Source organism: Tupaia chinensis, unplaced genomic scaffold, assembly GCF_000334495.1.
Source record: "Tupaia chinensis unplaced genomic scaffold, TupChi_1.0 Scaffold000318_1, whole genome shotgun sequence".
Lineage (NCBI taxonomy): Eukaryota > Metazoa > Chordata > Mammalia > Scandentia > Tupaiidae > Tupaia > Tupaia belangeri.
Genome location: NW_006159811.1, coordinates 2,195,405 through 2,216,405, shown reverse-complemented (window position 1 = coordinate 2,216,405; position 21,001 = coordinate 2,195,405). Strand labels below are relative to the sequence as shown.

The window sequence follows — 21,001 nt, the reverse complement described above, 5'->3', positions numbered from 1 at the left end:
CTGAACTCCCACGTAGCTGACTGCGATTCGAGTCCCGGAGCTGGTGGCTTGCTTTCTCACTTTCCCTCTCTCTTTATCTCTGTCTCTTTCTGGTCAAATTAAAAAATAATAATAATAAGTGTCCAGCAGGAGACATGATGGTTAAGGATGCTGGCCTCCCCATGGCTGACTGCGGTCCTTTTTCTGGGGGGGCACCATCCCCTATCCCCCCCCCCAAAAAAAAAATCCCAAAAAAAAAAAAAAAAAAGTAGAGAATAACATAATCTAAACACTTAGAAAGTGTCTGGCAAATACGATTTGGTAAATGCTATTTTTTCCTTTTTAGACAATAAATGCCCCTGCACAGGCTCCTAGAAGAAATTTCCTCAAGAATTAGGCACAGTTTTGGTCCCAGTTCCTCGGGCTGAACTACAGTGAGGACAGCCTGCCCACCCAACAATCCCCTTGTAAAAGAACAGACAGACGCCACAACTCCTGGCCGCAGAGTGTAAAATATATTGATGGTCGTAAAGGGACAACTTGTTAACATTTCAGGTCTGCTGAGTTGACGCGCAGCACATATACATGCTCTGTGTTTAGAAACCATGTCATTAAGTTTGCAAAGACATCTCTATTTTGAACACGGTGTTTTGTTTTTTCATTAGCACAAGTCACTACTCTACAGTTTCTCCTAGAGTAAATAAATATAATGGCTGTTTGCAGAGCAACTACGGACTCATTTAGATGTTGAACAAGGTGGACTATTTCACAGATCAACCACTGAGTTAAAAGCGAGGTGTTTTTTCATTCGTTTTGTTCACTGCTGTACCTGGGGATGGGTGGTAACTTTTCTAATGTACTCTTGGTTTACAGCGTAGTCACCAACAGACTCCAGAAGGTAATAAAAAATAACTGCTAAAAAATTAAATTGCAATTATGCCGTGGGTTTTCCTAAGACCCTTAAAGTCAGCTCATTTAGATTTACAACAGAAAAAAAAAAAAAAAAAAAGAAAAAAATCGGCATCATGGAAAACTAGGTAACCAATAAAACCAAAAACCTACCAAAAAATACATCCATAGAACACAGTGGTCAACTGTAAACAGCTCAGAAGGGCAAAGAAAACAAAAAGTCCTTCCAGTGTTAAAGCAGTCCAGTAACAAACTCTGCTTCTTTGTTTTTTTTTTTTGTTTTATTTTTGTTTTTTTTTCCCCCCTAGTGGCTATTTTCCTACCACAGTGTTGAGCTTCATTATTATATTAAATAACTTAATATGGGTACAAAGGAGTTTGCTAACCAGCAGCCAACTCAAAACTTTGTAGGAAGAGGGAGGAGAGGAATTTACAACACAGCACGCACTAACGGGAATGAAGTCCGCAGTCAGCCAGCTCACCCCTCCCTGGCCATACTGATTGGGCTGTTGGGGATCTAAACGAAGGGGATTTCCCCTCCCCTCTCTCCCTTTTTCATTTAAGTTAACAAAGAAACACGGGCTTCCTAAGAGCCAGCACTCAGCTGGGTAAGTCCCATTAGCAGCAAATGTTCAACCAAATAAAAAACACACACACAAAAGAAAACTCCGTCCAGGTGCAGAGCTATGATTCACATGGAAATTCCAGGAGATGAATCATGTGCAGAGCCGGGAGCTTCAGAGGATTCTTTCTCAAGTGTCTTCAGTGAACATTTCAGTCTCACAAATGCTGAGTCCATCTGTCGGCTGGGGAAACCGAGGTCCCCGGGAATCTGCTCTTGAGAGAGCCTGGTAGCTTTGCCGGACCGGAGCACGCCAATGACTGCGGGGTCTTCGTGATGTTTCATGGTACCGGATGCCAGAAAACACGGGCCAGCCCCTCAAGGATCCGCATGATGCAGCAATAGTTGCAGCAGCAGCAGCAGCAGTCAGCTCCCATGTTAAACCCTGCCTAAGAGGCTCGACCTGGGTAAGAAAGGAAACCACCTAAGAATGTGGCAGACTCGGCACTGGATGAAATGCCCCGCCTAATGTTAATAGAAATTTATCTGGCCTATGTTTTCAGTTTCATTTTACACACGTAACACCAGGAAGGAAAAAAGATCAGGCTAGGACGTTCTTCTGGTTCTTTGGGAAAATTACTAGTCACTTCAAACAAGTATTTACTAGTAGAGATGGCAAAGGCTTTGTTGTAGATAAACCTGTGTCTTGACTGGCTTTACATTTAAACGAAAGCAAGCCCCAAACAAAGATCCTTGACAGAAAGCTTTTAGATAACTGCAAGTGTTATCACAGAAGGGTTTACTGGGTAGATAGAAGCATCTTCAGGAACACATTTTGTGACTGTTGGAAGTATTTAAATAATAGTGGATAAGAAAAGCACCTGCTCTGAGAGGTGTATTTGTCATTGCCATCAGTGAATGGCTCTAGGGCTAGCGGGATAAAACACCTACGTAAAAAGCTAACATATATATAATTTTCAGGTAGGTATTATTATTCTGCTTAATGTGAGTATCCACTTAACCTATGTAGTTTTGCAACTAATAAGAGGCCATTTTCTCCTCTTTATCCTTTATGTGGTTGCCAAGCGTTGGCCAACGCTTGCCACTAACTCAGATGTCATTCAACAGCATTGCAGGGGCGTGGGCTGGAGAGCAAAGGAGAGCAAGATACTGTCCAGGGTTGGGGCGGACAGAACAGGGAGGACCCTATGCTTACTTGCAAGGGCTTGCACAGTAATAAGGAATAAAACCACACATGACACAGCCTGTAGTTGGTAACAGAGAGGACCACTGCCTTTTGGGTGTATAAATGCAGGGAGTTCTCTTTCTGGGGAGACATGGGCCAGGGATGTGGGAGGTTTTGGAGCTAGGCCTCCAGGAGAGAGAGGAGATGGAGAAGGAAGTACATGATTAAACACAGACATGAAAGGGCTTCTTCTTTAAGGCCCCTTAAAATGCTTTTAACAGAGAAACTAGCTTTCATACTAAATATATATAGTTGAATATATCTTTGCTATGTGAATATACACATTTCCTTATATACCACTCATTTTATTTGTGTAATTGTTCATCTCTCCATTAATTCTTATTAGAAGCACCACTAGTGAGTACTTTTTTAAAAAAATATTTAACTTTATTTCATTTATTTAAGTTTGAACAGAGAGGAAGAGAGAGAGAGAGAAAAAAAACATGAGAAAGCAAGCTGCCAGTTCCAGGACTCAAACCGTAGTCAGCCATGTGGGAGTCCAGCGCCCTTAACCACCACACCACCTGGCAGCCCTAAGTGAGTACTTCTGAGTTGAGAACAATTGCAGATGGATTCATAGAGCTGGATATAAATTTAAGTCAATCCAACCCCCCTTACACCTCAGATTTCTAACTGAATTCCTTGGCCGCATCTTAACCAATCAAATGCCAAGTGTTGTGAACCGTGTGTACAGTACGTGCACCTAAGGGAAGGAGGTGTATGATTCAGTCTTTAGCTTTCACTATCAAACTTCTGACTTACGAATCTTTCCCACTTAACCCCTAATCAATAGGGAGATGCCATAAAAGAGTAACACATAGGAAAGCAGTGCAGGTAAGTCCGGATTATTTCAAAATGCCTGTGTGCCACAGGAAATACAGGTACCAGGTATCATTACCAGGCATCATTTATGTGGAGCCAATCTGTCTGCTGACCCATTTTTAAACATCGAAGTAACCCTCGCTAAGCTATATCCAGGAGATTCACCAAACTTAATGTTTTTAAAAACTGAAAGGGGGCATTTAAAAGGAGAAATAATAGAAGTTAAAATTAATCTAAAAAAGATACGTTACAAGGCCAACTCCAAATCTGTTATCTAGAACACAGCCACTTTGTATCTCTGGTATAAAAACCATGAAAGGTGGGCCAGCCCATGGCCTTGTGGTTAGGAAGGCTGAATCCCACAGGCCAACTATGCCAGGCAAGTCTTAGACCTGGTGGCTTGAGAAACACAACAGTCATGTGTGTGTGCATTCCAAAAATCCCGAAAGGAGGAAGAGACGGAGAAGAGTTCTCAGTGTGGCCATTCCCCATGGGAAGCACTTTCTCGCTTTCTGTCTCTGTCTCCCTCCAGTGAGCACACATGCCCTCTAGCAAATTAAAAAAAAAAAAAGGGCAATAAAACCAAATGATGGCAATGAGAATTCTTTTTTTTTTTTTTTTGAGAGGTTTTTGCTATAGGGCGCATGCGCTCGCCAGACAGACAAAGAGAGACAGAGAGACAGAAAGCAAGAAATCACCCCCCAGGGGGGATGGCCACACCGCAATCCCTTCTCCTCCATTCTCCTCTTGGGATATTGGGCACGCACGTACACACGCCCGGCTTGAGTTTTAAGCCACCGAGTCCGGGACGTGAACTGCGGTCAACTACGTGGGAGTCCAGTGACACAGCCATTATGCTAACTGCTGGTCCCTGGCAATGAGAATTCTAAGCTGCAAAGATTAGGCTAACAGGAGAAAGGGTACAGAGGACTTGGGGCAAGGGGGACAGGGACTCCGCATAGAAAGAACAGGGGTTTCCTCTGGACTGGGGCAGTGATAAGAAGCCAGGAGACGCACCTTAATGACTTCCATCTGTCTTTCTCTACATGGTTTTCAGGTCCTTCACTCTCGTAGGAGGCCAAGTAGAGAGCTACAATTAATGAAAAGAAAGCAAGCATTAACAGTGAAGCCCTCCTCTGCTGCATTCTCTACCACCACCCACCCCTTGTGCACCTGCAGCAAACCCTACGGCAAAACACTCTTTAAAATACCAACTTATGACTGAGATGCTTCCTTGCTTCATGAAGAACACAGTTTATCACTTTGTCTCTGATTGGCCACTTCAAGAAAAACCAAGAGCCCAAAGGCACTTAAATAATAAAGACTTTATGATGCAAGAAAACTTGCAAAATACAAGCCACATGATGCTGTCATTCACTCTGATTTATGTTCTTTCCCCAGAAAGGGATGGGGATCCTCTCTTGGTAGCCCAGGTTTTTAAAATAACCCTATGGTAGGTAAAAACGCTAGGTTTTCTAGACTGGTTTTCCATCCTTCTAATACTTTTTCTTCTTTTTAAAATTAGAAAGTATATTCAGCCCAAAATGTAAAAGGCTGTGGTTAATCATGATCTATAGAGATTAAAAACCAGAGTCCCCTCTCAAAAAGGTATTGTAATATTAATTCAAAATCATTCCAGCTGCACTGATGCTAAGATACAACTGCAGGTTGGGACCACATGGGTGGCTCAGGTTCGATTCCCTGTGGCTGCACCTGCTTGTAATCCCAGCAACCTAGGGAGGCTGGAGCAGGAGGAACATGGTGAGAAACTATTCCCTGGCAAAAAAAAAATTTTTTTTAGATGTTCTTTAGTCATTACTGGAAACATTATTAATCTACTTTGAGAAATTGTTCATCTAAGTGCTGTCAATTCCTATAATGTTAGGATATAACAAGTAATAAATTCCCAAGTCTTTTACAAATTCATTCAGGTTAATTTTTTTCAGCACATATTCAATCATATTTTCTGCATCAAATTCCCTAATGTTTTAACAGTTCTAGACTCTCCACTACTTTTTTGAACAGCAGGGAGTAGCAATGGACTGTTTGGGGTTTTCTTCACCAAAATTACCTTGACTATCAACATACCACAAAATATCTTTTTCTCCACTGAAAGAAACCCAACCAGGGGGGAAAAAAACAAAACAAAACAAAAACCTTCAATAACTTTTCATTTATGCTCAAAGTATTGCAGATCTGGTATTATTTAAAAAAAAAGTTTAAACACAGAAATACATTACTGCTGGGTGAATACTGTGTAAAAATATTTCAGAGATATACCATAATATTCTCTGTACAACAAAAACTTTTAAGATGAAATAAATAAGAGGACTGGCCTATGCTATATGGGAACTGAGAACATGCATTGTATACATTATCTCATATAGAGATTTTGGGGATACTAAAAACAGCTCCGACGGAGTGGTCTTACCATCCTCACTGAAGACTGGTACCGTGAGCAGATACTGCAGGATCTTCCGGTCCCTCTCAAATGGACACTCCACTTGTTTCCAAGTCATAAATTCACTCACTTGTTTGGCCAATTCCCAAAATTTCTAGAAGAAAATCAAAGAAAAGGATTTAAAGGCAATTATCAAAAATTATGCACTTAGAAGAAGCAATTTCAGTTCAAACATTCCCTTCTGATTTTTAATCTGAATTATATATTTTTCTTAATTAATAAAAACTATATTTGCCAGATAGAGGTAAAAATTTACTCAAGTTCTCTCTCAGGAGGGACAGTGAACACAAAGATCATCCTGGGGAACACAAGGACCCGCCAGCCCAGAGAGGATGCTGAACTGCCCCCACCAAACTCCACGTACATACTACTTCAGGAGCCAGTCAGGACATTCTCCCCAACTGACTGGCGGGACCACATTCCCTCTCCCACTCCCACTTCCCCAGGACACAAGGAGTGGTCCCCTGCTTCCTCTGTTGCCTGTTGCCTTCTATAGCATGACTTCTCCAGACTTTCTGGAATAGTAAGTTTAAGTAGAAGAGTTGGGAGGAATGGCTGACTAAAAAGAAGATGCCAGGAATTTCCCTCTGGGAGGGAGAAGAGAATGGGTGTCACTTGCCAACTTTACAGCCTCAGGGCTGGATCGCACACACTAGCGTGGGTGGCTCCTGCTATGCCCCAGCCTGGTCCATTCTATCCTCTCCCTCCAGCTGTGCAAATGTACCCAGGCCATTGGACCATGCAGCCTGCACTACTAGAAGACATGCAATGTCTCTTATCATGAGGCAAATGAATATCGAAACCACACTGAGATATCCTCTAACCCCAGTCAGAATGGCTATGATGAAAAAACAAAAACAACAGAGTAACAAGTGCTGACAAGGTTGTGCAGAAAAGGGACTCTTATACACTGTTGGTGGGAATATAAATTAATACAGACGCTGTTGAGAACAGTATGGAAGTTCCTAAAAAAATCTAAACAAATTACCATATGACATAGTCATCCTCCTCTTGTGTCTATACCCCAAGGCCAAGAAATTACTTAGTCAGAGAGACACCTGCACATCCGTGTTTATTGCCACATTATTTTTTTCTTTTTTCCATTTATTTATTTATTTTTACATATTTCCACAAACACCTACTTTACATTTTATTGCCACATTATTCCCAATGGCTGTCATGGAATGAATCTAAGAGCCCAACAACCAATGAATGGATAGAGAAAATATAGCACTATATACACAAATGGAATACTACTCCATCATAAAGAACAATAAAATCCTGCCATTTGGCACCAAGTGGATAATCCTAGAAAGAGATAATGCTAAGTGAAATAAGCCAGACCACAAAAAACAAATGCCAAATATTCCTGACAGATATAGTCTAAGTGTCCACCCTCTATGGTAGAAACTGAAGGAGATGAAAGCACAGAAATAGAGACAGTAACGTTAACTACCCGGAGAAGCCTAGAGTAGGGTAATAGAGTTCACTAGAAAATGTATAATGGACACAAAAATGCATGTAAATAAGGGGAAGAGGTTATGGGATGGTGTACTGCCACAGTAAAAAGTATGGGCAATTTAATACATATTCGCAAAAAAAAAAACACCTAGTAGAACTATGAGCCAATGTGTGCAACGTAATGTAATATTCAATGCAGAAGATGACTATGGGTACATCCTTGATTTGATTATTACACATTGTATGCATGCCTTAAAAACACACTCTGCAGCCCACAAAGATATACATCAATTATATGTACACTGGAAATCATAATGAAAAATTGTTAAAGTTATCTCGAATAATAATAATAATAGTGTAGCTACTATATCTACTCAGTATTGTTATTTTTTGTAAAATAGTAGGGACAGAGAAAAATACATCCTGAAACTGCAGAATCAGTTTTGGTTACCTGGTCTGGGATGCAATGCTGGAGAAGCTGCCCCTCCCCAGCACTGGCTTTTTGTACGCTCCTTTCTCACACTCACCTCAAAATTGACATGGCCATTCGGAAGGCGGTTGGCACAGCCCTCATTGAGGAAATAAATATCTTTGATTAAGAGACTGAAGAACGGTATCACAATCTAGAGGGAAAAAAAAAGATTCTGGTTTGTCAGGGCAGATATTCAGGCTTTCATCAAGTACAAGAGATTAATGAACAATATGAATTTGGGATTACGTGAAAGACCACAATGTATTAAGGCAGTGTTTTTGTTTTTGCTTTGTTTTTGGTGGTTTTATACCTTACATACTAGTGGTTTCCTCTCTTACAGAATTTTGTTTAAGATGCAAATGCTGGGGCCAGCAGGTGGTAGAGTAGTTAAGGCGCTAAACTTCTATATGGCCAACTGCAGTTCAAGTCCCAGACCTGGCACCTTGAAAGTCACGGCAGGTATATTTGCGTGCAAGCCCCAAATCCCAAAAGTAGAAGGGATTGTGGCACAGCCTTCTCCCCCCGGGGGGTGGGGGAGGCGCTAGTGGTGGTGGTGACTGCTCACTCTCTCTCTCTTCCCCCTCGGTGAGCACACATACCCTAGGACAAGGAAAAAAAAAAAAAACCTTTAACACTACTTTTTTTCTAAAAAATATTCAATCATTTCAGCCTTCAAGTCATGAAAGAAAAAAAAAAGAGAAGAAAGAAATGCCAATACTATTAATGGCCAAAACAGCAAGGACAATGGTGCTGGCAAATGGATAAGTTTGTGCTTTTTCTACAGCTTTTCATATTTTTCTCAAAGCAATAGCACACAGTAAAATCTGAAAATTCTAGCTATACTGAGACAAAAAAAAATTAAAAGAACTCTTTATTTTTACTTAGCAATGCCTGAGTTACAGCCAAATGTTCACAGGATACCTACTGCTGCAGGTGCCAGGAGTTTAAGATGCATGACCCATCTCCCTGTTGGGATTCATATGGCTATGTCATTTAGATGTCTACATTTCAGATGGACTTTTTTTTTTGAGAAGTTTTTGCTATAGGGAATGTGCGCTCACCAGAAAGACAGAGAAAGATGGAGAGGCAGAAAGTGAAAAATCACCCCCCCAGGGAGGATGGCCACGCCGCAATCCCTTGTCCTCCATTCTCCTCTCAGGATCTTGGGCATGCACGCACACGCGCCCAGCGTGAGTTCAAGCCACTGGGCCTAGAATTTAAACCATGATTGGCCCTGTGGGAGTCTAACACTTGAACCACCACACTACCTCTGGTCCTCCTTTCCAAATATTCTTAATCCAAACACTCAGTAACTAAACCTGAAAGGTATTATCAATTCTGCACCTAGAAGTAGATGCTAATGAGCAGGAACAAGTTCATAGGAACAGAACAGGAATGACAAAAGGATTTAGAACTATGTAATTGTATGAAGAATGGTTAAAAACCTAGAGACACACATACTCTCAGAAAGAATAGCAATTTAAAGAACATTTAAGGGCTCCTGTGTAGAAGACAGATCTGATTTGTAAAATAATAGGTACCTACAAATGTGCCATTTGGCCACATAAACTTGAGATTTGAAAGCATATCAAAAATTCTATTACTCAAGTTATGTCGCTAGAAGACTGTGAAACAGGAAATTACTTTGGAAAAAAGAAAGTCTCCCCTCACCACAAGAGAGGAAAATGAATCCCCATTTTCTTAAATAAAAGATGAATTTAACAAGAAATGTTTTCATTCTTAGCCTTTGAGACCGATTGTGAAAAAGACATGGCATGTTTTTTAAATGATAGTGATTTCATTTGTTTCTACAGAGTATAATGCTCACACAAAACTGGTTTTTTAAAACGACAATGAAATGAAAGCAGACAATTTATTAAATGGCGTAAATACTGGGGGCTTCTTTTGGAGAAAGCAGTTGAGAGTGCCTCAGCTGAGATCTTTCTCGGGAGTCAGACTTCGGAATTACTCTGGCCGACGACACAGCTCTGCTAACAAACGTGATTCCGCAGCTTCTCACAGAGGCATGTGCACCAAGCTCTCACTGAGGACCGGGAGGAGAAAGCCTGGCACCCACGAGAGAGGTGACCCAGGCCATGGACAACCTCCAATGTCTCCCCGTGCTTCAGGGAGCTGGGCTCCTGCTGTGTTTACACTGATTTTCTGAAGCTTATCAAACCTCAGGTTAGATTTGTTCTAAAGCTAGTCATGGGAGTATTGGGATTTGAACAAGCAGAATTATTTTTTTAATTATTTGTTTTATTTATTTGTTTGTTTGTTTATTTAAATTTGACCAGAGAGAGACAGGGAGAGAGAGAGGAGGTGAGAAAGCAAGCCATCAGGTCCAGGACTTAAACTGACATTGGCCATGTGGAAGTCTAGTGCCTTAACCCCCAGGCCACCTGCCGACCCAGAGCAAACAAAATTCAAAAACCGATAAACTCATTAGGATATAGTGAGACCGCTTCTGCTTCATCCCCTCTCTGACTTTGTAAGCTTCATTATTTAAAAAATAATAATAATTACAGTATCTCCCAAACATCATCAGAACCAATATTTTAGATTTCACTGAGAATCCACTTAGTATTTTTTAAAGGTGGGGTTTTATATTTATTTTAGATCACTGAGGCTGAGGCTTTTTGGCGGGGGTGATTAAGAGGCCATGAAATGGTTTTACTCCCATTTTCTTTCATTTGTTGAAGATACAGTTTAAGTTAAAAGATGGACAGAATGTCAAAAGAAAATCACTTCCATCAAGCACCCTTCCTAGCCCATTTAGCATCATCAGTATTTCCTTCTCAAACAACATGATAGCCAAATGTGGAAACAAGTGTATTTCCTTACAAAGAAAACACAGCACCAAAATACGTCAAGAAAGGACCCTCAGTCAAGAGTATGGCAGACTCAGGATGGTATTAACTTGTTTAAGACTAGGTAGGGAGAATAAGGGTCATTAATTTCTCAGACATCACCCCTGAACTTTTTCTGCCACCCGCATATCCAATTAGTAACAGCAGGCTTAGTGCTATAGCAACTAACCTACTTTCTGAAAATAAATGACTTAACTGTGGGAGGAAAGCTAATTCTTTTAAGGCAAAAGGTTACATTGAGTCAGCTACCTCGTGCAGCGCTTAAATGTCTACCTTCCATTAAACCAAATTACTCTCTAATGCTTTTCGTCATCCGAACATTTGACTTAATTTGCTGCTTGAAATACAACTAGGACACAGCACAGAATAATCATGTAACTCATATAATAACTCAGTAATAGGCGTTTGCAAAGTTCTGCACCAAGTCACCTTTCCTTTCTACAGGTTGACTCTCCTTTAGCATTCTCCTTCCTTATGTGGCAGGGGTTAACATTCTACAGTAGGCACCCCTCTCTCTAAGGTGTGCACGGGTCAAAGAAGCTCCACGCATCATAGGAGCTCACAGCTCATCATAGTAGCAGTCCCGTGTAAGATATGACAACTCTACCAAGAACAACACACTCTAAGGACGTACCTTCTCTCTGCTACTGTGGGCAGTTAAAGACCTTTGTGCTGCTCCCCGAAGAGCTGTTCGATAATTATAGAAATTGCTTGAAGGATCCATCTGATGCTATAAATAAAAGAGAGAAGAATATTTCCTTACTTCTCACCTGCAGGAAGTTAACAAAATCGTACATTTAACTATACATAAAAATTCAAAATAAGCTAGAGAACTCACGAGGAATATGATGAATGCAAAACACAAATGCTTCACATCAAAACATAAATGTTTTCTTTCCTGAGATTTGGGTTAGTTATGCAAGTTGATGTCAACTCTGATAACCTTCAACCTAGATCAAATTATTTCTAGTCTAATCATTGAGATGAGACCTAAAACTGGTAACACAAAGCTAAATCCCAGCATTAAAAAAATGTTCTTGTTTCATCTGAAGGCCAGTGGGCCAGCTGATGACTAGCTAAGAATAGTGAGCCAACACTTTTTAGTATTCGGTTGTCTGAAAAGTCATGATGCATTTTTTCATAGAAAAATAGTGGCATGACTTTCCTGACAACCCAATAAATTTGTGTTGTTTTGCATTTGGTAAAAAAATCAAAATCGTTCACAAATAATCGAAGCAAACCATTTTGCAAGAAAGAAAAGACATTTACTACATCGTGTGAATAAAGCATTACATAATACTTCTATGATAACTCCCAATTTGGGGAAAATCTTGGGAAAGAACACTTTCTTATTATCTCCATGGACAGGAGACTCAAAGCAACAAGACACCGAGGTACTATGGAGAGGAACGTGATTCGAACACATATCCCCTTGTGCCATCTGTTTCTCCTCTCAGAATTCTACGAGAAGGACTTCTTCACAGGTTGGCTACACTTGCTGACAGGACAGGGCATGGGTATTTCCGTGGGGATGAGGGATTCCTCCCTGGGACAGTGCTGACAAACGGAGCTAGTAGGCACGGTGAAGTGGAACTCTCCACTGTGCAGAACTCAAATTCTCTTCTGGCCAATGATGGGCTAGGACTGCTGAGTCACGTTTCTCCAGCCATTTAATCCCCAGATGGACACCTCTATCTGTAAAAGGACCAGTCCACAACCTGATTCATTTCCTCGTCCTCTAATTCCAATCCCTTTCTTTTCCCTGAGTCTATCAGCATAGATGGGTTTCTTCCTCTGTGCTCTCTGATCAAGAGACAGGATCACAGAGAGGATTTCCACTTTCCAGGTGTAAGAATGCTACTTCGCAGCAAAGCGTCAGCTTCACATACCTCAAGAACGTCAAACTTCGCAGTCTTCACTTTGGCCCAAGTTTTCTTTAGTCGCGAGACTGGGCTCATATTCATGCCAGCTTCCCATGTAGAATGGAGGTGCAGGGGGGGAAAAAAAAATAGAAATAGAGGAAGAAAAAAAGCCATTTTAACTTAATGCTCTTAAAAAGTACTCATTACTAAGTTTGAGTTCCATGAGCTATCAGTAGCTAATCAATTTCAGTTTTACAACTTTTTCTGGCAAGTTCTAAGCCCAGAAACAACATAATTGCTACCATTTACTTCGAGTGGAGATGAGCACATTTTTTCTGTAAAGGAAAAGATTTTAGGCTTTGCAGGCCACATGATCTGTGTTATAACTGCACAGCACTCTGTGGTACAGAGCAGTTATAGATAACTACACAAACAAAAATGGCTCTGTGCCAGTAAAACTATTTATGGGGGTCAGCAGGTGGTGTGGTGTTTACAGCACTGGACTCCTACATGGCTGACCATGGTTCGAGTCCTGGACCTGGGGGCTTACTTTCTCACTCCTCCCCCCATCTCTTTCTGGTCAAATTAACAATAATGATAATGAATAAAATAAAATAATTATTAAAAAACCTTTATTTATGAATACTGAAATTCGAATTTATATTGTGTTTACCTGTCTCCATTTGATTGTTTTCAATCATTTATAAATATAAAAACTATTCTTAGCTCACCAGCCATAAAGAAACTATCAGGGAGCGGGGGGGTCAGATATGGTCGATAGTTGTAGTTTCCTGACCCTTGACCTAGAGCCTAACATATCATCCACACTTTACCTGTATTATTCTATACATCCCTTTGATATTTCTATAGTAAGCTGAGTTCCAGAGGTAAGAGATTTCCCCAAGGCCATCTAGTTAACAAGTCACAGAGATGGAGACTCATCCTGATCTGACTCCATAACCTACATGCATTCCATACCCTGCTGCCTGCCCTGAATGGTACCTCACATACGACAGCTACTGGAAAACCATTACAGTGGCTGTTCGTAGAGAGAAAGAGCTCACGCCAGCTTAAAGGAGAGCATATGTTCAATCCATGCCACCAACATTCACATTTTAAGGACCACAAGAAGATTCCTTTCTAATTGAGGCAAAAAATTACATATAGAAAAATACACAGATCTTAAATATACAATTGGGTGAATTGTCACAAATGTATATAGAAGTCCATGAACCATCACCCCAGCAAAGATCAATACAGAATACTCTAAACTTCCAGAAGCTCCCTTGGCCTCCCTTCCAATCAATCTCCAACCCCCAGAAAAGTCAGAACAGTGGTGGCCCATCACCACTGATAAGCTTTGTCTATTCTACAGCTCCATGTGACTGGAGTCATACTATGCGTATAACTGTTTGTGTTTGGCGTCTTCTGATCAACGTTATGGTTCTGAAATACATCCATGTTATTTATATGTATCAACTCTTCATTTCTATTGTTGATCAGCAGCTCACTGTATGAATATGTCACAATTTATTTAGCCATTCACTTGTAAATGAGCCTTTGGGTGGTTTCTAGTTTTGGACTATTATGAATAAAGCTGCTTACATGCATTCTTGTACAAATCTTTTTTGTGGGCATATATTTGCATTTTTATGGGTTAAATATTGGGTTATCAGAAAAGCCATGATGAACTTTTGCTTAGAAAAAAATACGTCATGACTTTTCTGACAACCCAACACATAGGTGTGTGGAATTTTGGGGTGAAAGAATAGGTATATGTTTAACTTAATGAGATTCCAGTTTTCATTAGTATTGCCATTTTATATTCCCACCAATAACGTGTAAGGGTTCTACTCGTCCCACATATCCTCAACAAAATTTGGTGTAAACAGTCTCTTTCATTTCAGTTATTCCAGCATGTGGAACAGTACTTTACTGTGATTTGACTTGTATTTCTTTGATGACTAATGACACGGAGCCTTGTTTCATACACTTATTATCCATCGGCATAACTTCTTTTGGAAAGGATCTGTTCAAGTCTTTGTCTTTTTATTGATTTGTAGGGTTCTTTATAAATTCTGATGCAAGTTCATTGTCAGGCTGTATGTATTACAAATATTTTCTCTCATGCTATGGCTTGCCTTGACATTTTCTGGATAGCGTAGGAGGGAAATTAAGTAATATTCTATTACTGAGACTATGGATCTTCCAGGTGCCTGATTCAGACCATCTTTTTGTTCACTATTTGCATGGAGTGAGTCAGATAAATAATGAGCCAAGACTTGGCCAGTAATTTTATGGTGGAGACAAATGGGAAATTATATGCCAATAAAATAGAAAAAAAAAAATTGGTGGAAGGAAGAATTTGCTAATACCAGGATTACTGAAGTAAGGGCCATGCAGTAGCCTAGCAGTTACCAACTGGACCCACATAAGAAGGTCCCCAGTTCATGTCTGAGGGCCTCTCTGGATGTGCTGGGTATGCAGGTATGAGCCTGTGGGCCAGTCTAGCTGAGGCTGGGGGTGGATCAGTGTGAAGACCCTGTCCAAAGTACCTGTCTGTCTGTCTCTCTCTGGATGTCTCTCACAGAAAAAATAAACAAAACTTTTAAAAAGTAGTAAAGATGATTAATTTAAATTTGGTGGGTCCTCTAGCTTCAAACTGACCCTGACTCTCTTCTTTATTCTTCTCTTCATCTGTTTACTGAGTACCTACAATATATAGGATGGGTCATATAACTTGTCATTTCATAAACTAGGACACTTGTAAATGAAATTATGGCAAGACAACAGGTATAAACTGAGATAATCAAGACATACTGTTACCACACACTCTATACAGTTAATAGGGAGAAGCATCGTCTCTGGTGTTTGAACTCTCATCACATATAGGAGCACGTCTGCACACTAGAGTAACAAGGTCTGCAGGTGCTAATACTAGGAGCATGGACAGTCAGAAAAGGTCCAGTTTCTCAGGAAAGGGAAACCTGTTGCCCACATGCTCATGGTGAAGAAATCATATGCTTAAGTCTCAGGTCGTGTATTTCTATAATGCTTGATACACAAGCTGCCCCAAAACTTCTCAAAACATTTTATTTAGACAAATACCTCACTTATAAGCTTTTATAGATGACTGTTTAAGCTGAGGATAATTTAATTAAGAACATTCCATAAATTCTTGCATATTTAAGGAGGATTACACATCCTCTCACCAATCTGGCTTTATTTAACATAGTCTGGACATTCCAAAATAACTCAGGATTAAAAAGTACAGTTTTCATGAACAAAGCAGCACTATTTGCAAATTTTCAGTGAATACGTTTCACAGGACCAGTAAAAATAAAGGACACATAACTTCCAGAAAATACTCACAGATTATCGCCATCAAGGAATTAAAGTTGCCAATGTTAAAACACTCCCGAGCTACATCAATGAAATACTCAATCATTCTTGCACGGTGTTTCTTCTTTACAGGCTATACAGAAGAAAGTGACAGAAGGTAGTTATCTAACACACAGGCTTGTCAGTTGTAAGTAAGTCTTAAAAAATAATATTGAAAACTAGGAGAGAGCAAATTCATTTTCTAACCATGCAGATTTCTGTAGCCACCAAGTAGCTGAGGCGATTAAACCATTCCACGTAAGCTTCTAAGTTGCGTGTTTTCTTCCGTTCACTGTAGCAACTCTGTAGAGAAAGCAAACAGAACTTGGTGGGAAAAAAAGAATGCATTAAGTTCTCATTTTGTCATATATGGGCATTTATTCTCTATATATGGATTAGAAAGGCTTTCTATTGGATTAGTGGGAAAGACATGATGCATTTTTGCAAAGAAAAACATGTCATGATTTTCTCAATGGCCTAATAAGATGAGAGAGAGAGAGAGAGAGAGAAATACTACATTCTTTTTTGAAGATTTATTTAATTTTATTTATTATTATTATTATTTTTAGTTTGTCATAGGGCAGAGAGAGAGAAAGAGACAGTGAGAAAGCAAGCTACCAGTCTGGGACTCGAACCATGGTTAGCCATATGGGAGTCCAGCACCTTAACCATCACACCACCTGCTGGCCCCAACCACTACATTCCTAATTACACTTAGAAATATCAAAATCTCTTAGTATAGTCCACTGAAAGCTATAAGGTCTAAAAATGCAGATACATTTATAAAAATGTCTTTCTTTTCCTTCCCAGAAAACTTACTCTGTGTGGGATTTGTCCTCAGAAAAACAACCCAAAAGGAAGAGAAACTAAGAAAGCAGAGGACTAGAAAATGTTCTCCTAAAATTAAGTTGTAGGATAAAATTTTAGAACACCATGTAGCAAGAAACGAAACAGCACCCAAAGAGGCTAAATGGAAGTCCGCGCCATCACAGTCTCTAGTGGGGTGAGTGACAATGTTCCAAAGCAAAAGATAGGAATCTCACCTTGGAGGTCAAGGCCAAGCTTGAAGAGGCTAATTACACCCCTCTTTCCTTCCTTCCAAAAGAAAGAAGCAAACAAAAAAAGTCCACTAGCCTTCTACTGCAAAACACAGGGTTCGCTTCCTGTACTGACAGAAACTATTCTGAGGCCGGAAAACAGCTGCTGCCCTTACTCCCAGCGGGAAGCTTTCACCAGTAGGTGACGCAGTCCTTGCCTACCGATTCAAAATGCTTCCAGAGGTCACTGGACAACGTTCTCATGTGTGTACACCCGTTTTCCAGCCCATCCCCAGTATCATCGGGAAGGATTTACCTTAACAAGAGGTGAGGCTGTCAAGGCCCTGAGTGGCAGCAGGCTGGGCGCCCTCTCTCTCCTGCCCCTGCGACTGCTGAATCATGAGGAGAGCATTCTCTTTTATTTTTCTTTCTGACTTAATCTGCTAAAACCATTACACTTTTATCTCCCACCTTCATCACCACAAATACCTGCATCTGCGTGCTGTCAAGGTCTTATTAAATTTCCCACTCAGGAGGAAAGGAAGGACTTAAAGTCAGTGATACAGCGAGAAAATTATAAAGGCACTTGGAGACCTGGCTCAAGGAGGACGGCAACGAATCAGACATGGCTAATGAAAATAATACCTCCTCGTTTTAAAACCTAAAACAGAACAGTTTCGACTTCTGTCTCTTACACCCACTATCACAGGCTGAGGAATTCCATTTCTGGTTTTGGGGCTGACCTCTGGGTCGATGGATTACCTTGTCATTGTCCAAAGGGTCCTTCTGCACGAATGCCTGAACAAATTCTTCTGGCCCAATATAATTGAGTCTCTCCTGAAACACAGATCCGGCAGGTCAACAATATAGAAGAAAATGGAAAAATAAATAAAATATAAAAATAGGCTATCAACTCCCTCTATTGACTTTTGGCATCAGCCCCAATTTTTAAGATGCAAATGATAAAGTAAGCCTTTGAGCCTAAATATATTCATCATCTTCAAGGTCTGAACAAAGGCAATTTTCCACAAGACAGAGAAAGAAGGAACAAGTTATGAAAAAAATTAAGAAGGTCAATAAACTCTCTGCTCTTCAACTTGTTCAGTATGTATTTACAAGGACTTCCCAGAATATCAGGAGCATTCATGTTCAAATCCCTAAATAAAGCAGTTCAGCTATTTCGTAGGTTATTTCCTATTTGGATTATTCTGACCTCTCCCGTGACATTACTGCTGATAAACGCACTGTCTGGTTGCCAAAGCAAAGCGAGTCTGTGGTTGTAAAGGGCAGGATGATAACAGCCTCACCAGCTCTATGTGAGTCAGCTGCTGGGCCAGCGTGTAAGGGTCACTGCAGACGGTGATGATGTCCCTCTGGATGGACTGGGGCTTGGTCTTGAGGACCGTGAGCCGGTCTGTAGAGGTGGAGCTGATTTTCGCCAGGACCTCCTCGTACTGGCTGAGTGCAGCAAGCTTGCGGATCAGACACTGCATCATCTGCTGAACGTTCTTCCGGTATGTCTGCTGGGGGATTGCAAAGGATCACATCCTGGCTCTGCATGCCTGTTACCACCTCTCTGCGGACTCAGAGACCCTGTCCTGAAATGCTTTTTCCCTTGATGTCGGAGAATCAACCTGCTGTAGGGCAGGTACAGGAAGAACCAGCCCCTCTCCAACGGCTTAATAGACACATACATATATCTTTTCAGGCCTGTAAGATTTCATCATTTTCTGAGGCTGGTATTGACAGGATAATTCAAGTTGGGTCATGAGAAAACCACAATGACACACTTTAGATGAGCTGTTTTAGGATCCGGTGTAATGAGTACTACAATAACTGAATGTTTTCTGTCCTGGCGGAGAAAAATACCCATTTATTTGTAGTGGGTTAAAATCCATCAATTTCAGACTGTCCCCACAGCCTAGTGGCTAAGGGACCTAGATCCCAATGAGCTACTGCAATTCAAATCTCAGCCCTGATGGTTTAAAAAACATGCCAGGCACATGTGTAGGTGCGCCTCAAATCCTGACAGAACAGAGAAATAAAGACGACGTGGTTCTGTGACTACACCCCACTGAGGGGGTGCTTCTTCCTCTCCCACCCCTCACTGAGGAGTGCTTTCTCCCTCTCTATGTATCTGTCCCGCTCTGGCAAGGGCATGTGCCCTCTGACAATCACAAGAACAGTAAAAATAGAACACTAATCTCAAGTGGCAGCATCCTTTCCCTCACACTTTTCCTTCAGAGCCACGTCCTTCATCTCCATTTCTATTCTTCTCAGTCTCATCAGTCTAAGGACACAGACAGCGACCTGACAAATACACGGTTACTATCCCGCCCCCTCCAGTCACCTCCCAGCTTCCACGCTGAATGTGGAGTGGGTAGTCCTTTCTGCTGTCTGACCTCCACATGCATTCAAAAGTCGGTCTGATGTCCCCCAAACTCTCCCACGGGGCCGAATCTCCCCACAGAGTAACCAGCAGACGCCGCCTGTTCACTTTGTTACTCCACCACTACACCACTTACGGGAAACTGGTTTAAAAAGTGTTGCAGGTATTATGGTAAGGATCAATCTTTTTTTTTTTTTTGGAGAGGTTTTTGCTATAGGGCGTGTGCGCTCGCCAGACAGAGAGACAGAAGGCAAGAAATCACCCCCCCGCTCCAGGGGGCATGGCCACGCCGCAATCCCTTCTCCATTCTCCTCTTGGGATCTTGGGCACGCACACACATGCCCAGCATGAGTTTCAAGCTACCAGGTCCGGAACGCGAACTGCGGTCAACTACATGGGAATCCAGCGACATAGCCGTTGCGCCAACTGCTGGTCCCAAGGATCAATCTCTTGACTCTTAAGTCCAAGAAACGACTTCACAAGCAATCTAGGGTACAGTTACCGCGAGGTACGCAGTTCTTTCAGTCTTCCTTTTCTGGCCAAAACCAACCAAACAATTATCCTTTCAGTTAAATCATGATGTTAGCACATCTGGTGAACGATTTTTATTCTATACTTTTGAAAAATGAATTTTCGGGCCAACTAGTGGTAGAGTGGTTAAGGCACTGATTCCCATATAGCTGACTATGCAGTTCAAGTCCCAGATCCAGCAGCTTGAAAAACCTGGCAAGTGTATGTGTGCATGCCCCAAATTCCAAAAGAATGGAGAGAGAGAGGAGAAGGGATTGTGGTGTGACCATCCCCAATGGAGGGTGCTTTTCCGTTTTCTCTCTTTGTCTCTGGCCAACACATGCACACTCTGGCATAAAAAAAAAATAAAAAATAAAAAAGAGAGAAATAAGTTTATTGAAGGAAAGAGAAATAAGTTTATAGACAAGAGCTAGAAAAAAAGTAGTGTCAGGTTGTTAATGAGCAGAAAGCAGCAGCAAAATATGAAAAAAAAAAAGTACAAATAGTGAGTAAAGGAAAAGCTACTCAAATAGCAACTAGCACTCAACTAGCACGAAGGCCTGTGAGAGAAAGAGCTCTTTGAAAAGTTCCCTGCTGCCACTTGATTCCATTGGAGAAATCAAGCTATTTGTTGGGAAGCATACCTCCTCACTGAGTCATGAATTGCTAAATATGTACTTATTCTTTTTTATAACTTCAAATGCCAGTGACAGTAATTACCTGGCAAATAAAGACAGAAATTCTTATTAGAAAGACCAGCCCCTTAAGGAAGAGAAAATTGCATTCTACCCACTATAGTCATTTGTCATGTAATTCAATCATTAGTTTCATTTCATGTTTCTTCCAGGCAAGTCCTAATAAACCACTTCATTTTGGGCAAATCCCCAGGGGGAGATGTATTAAGCCAAATTATGCGGAACTGTCCTAGCAGAATCAGAAGAACCTGACTAAATTATACATAGGGCACACCTGGACCCACTGACTGCCAAAAAACGTCTAAAATCCTAAGCAAGAAGTAACAAGTCCCAACCGAAGCCCAC

At 41.0% G+C, this 21,001-nt stretch overlaps 1 protein-coding gene across 4 annotated transcripts in view; it reads right to left on the bottom strand.

Annotated features, from left to right (window-relative positions):
- Positions 1-472: 472 nt before the first annotated feature.
- Positions 473-21,001, bottom strand: part of RASGEF1B (RasGEF domain family member 1B) — a 607,920-nt gene continuing 587,391 nt past the window's right edge. For 3 of the 4 annotated variants that reach the window (XM_014588947.2, XM_006151446.3, XM_006151448.2), the window contains 10 exons: positions 18,370-18,585; positions 17,825-17,899; positions 16,233-16,328; positions 16,017-16,119; positions 12,672-12,751; positions 11,417-11,512; positions 7,968-8,063; positions 5,950-6,073; positions 4,536-4,608; positions 473-1,913 (listed from right to left, as the gene is read on the bottom strand). In XM_014588947.2, coding sequence (XP_014444433.2) covers positions 1,889-1,913; positions 4,536-4,608; positions 5,950-6,073; positions 7,968-8,063; positions 11,417-11,512; positions 12,672-12,751; positions 16,017-16,119; positions 16,233-16,328; positions 17,825-17,899; positions 18,370-18,585 — 984 coding nt within the window. In that variant the 3' untranslated portion in view covers positions 473-1,888. The remainder of the gene's footprint in view (positions 1,914-4,535; positions 4,609-5,949; positions 6,074-7,967; positions 8,064-11,416; positions 11,513-12,671; positions 12,752-16,016; positions 16,120-16,232; positions 16,329-17,824; positions 17,900-18,369; positions 18,586-21,001) is intronic. The other variant, XM_027773061.1, reaches the window with a different exon arrangement.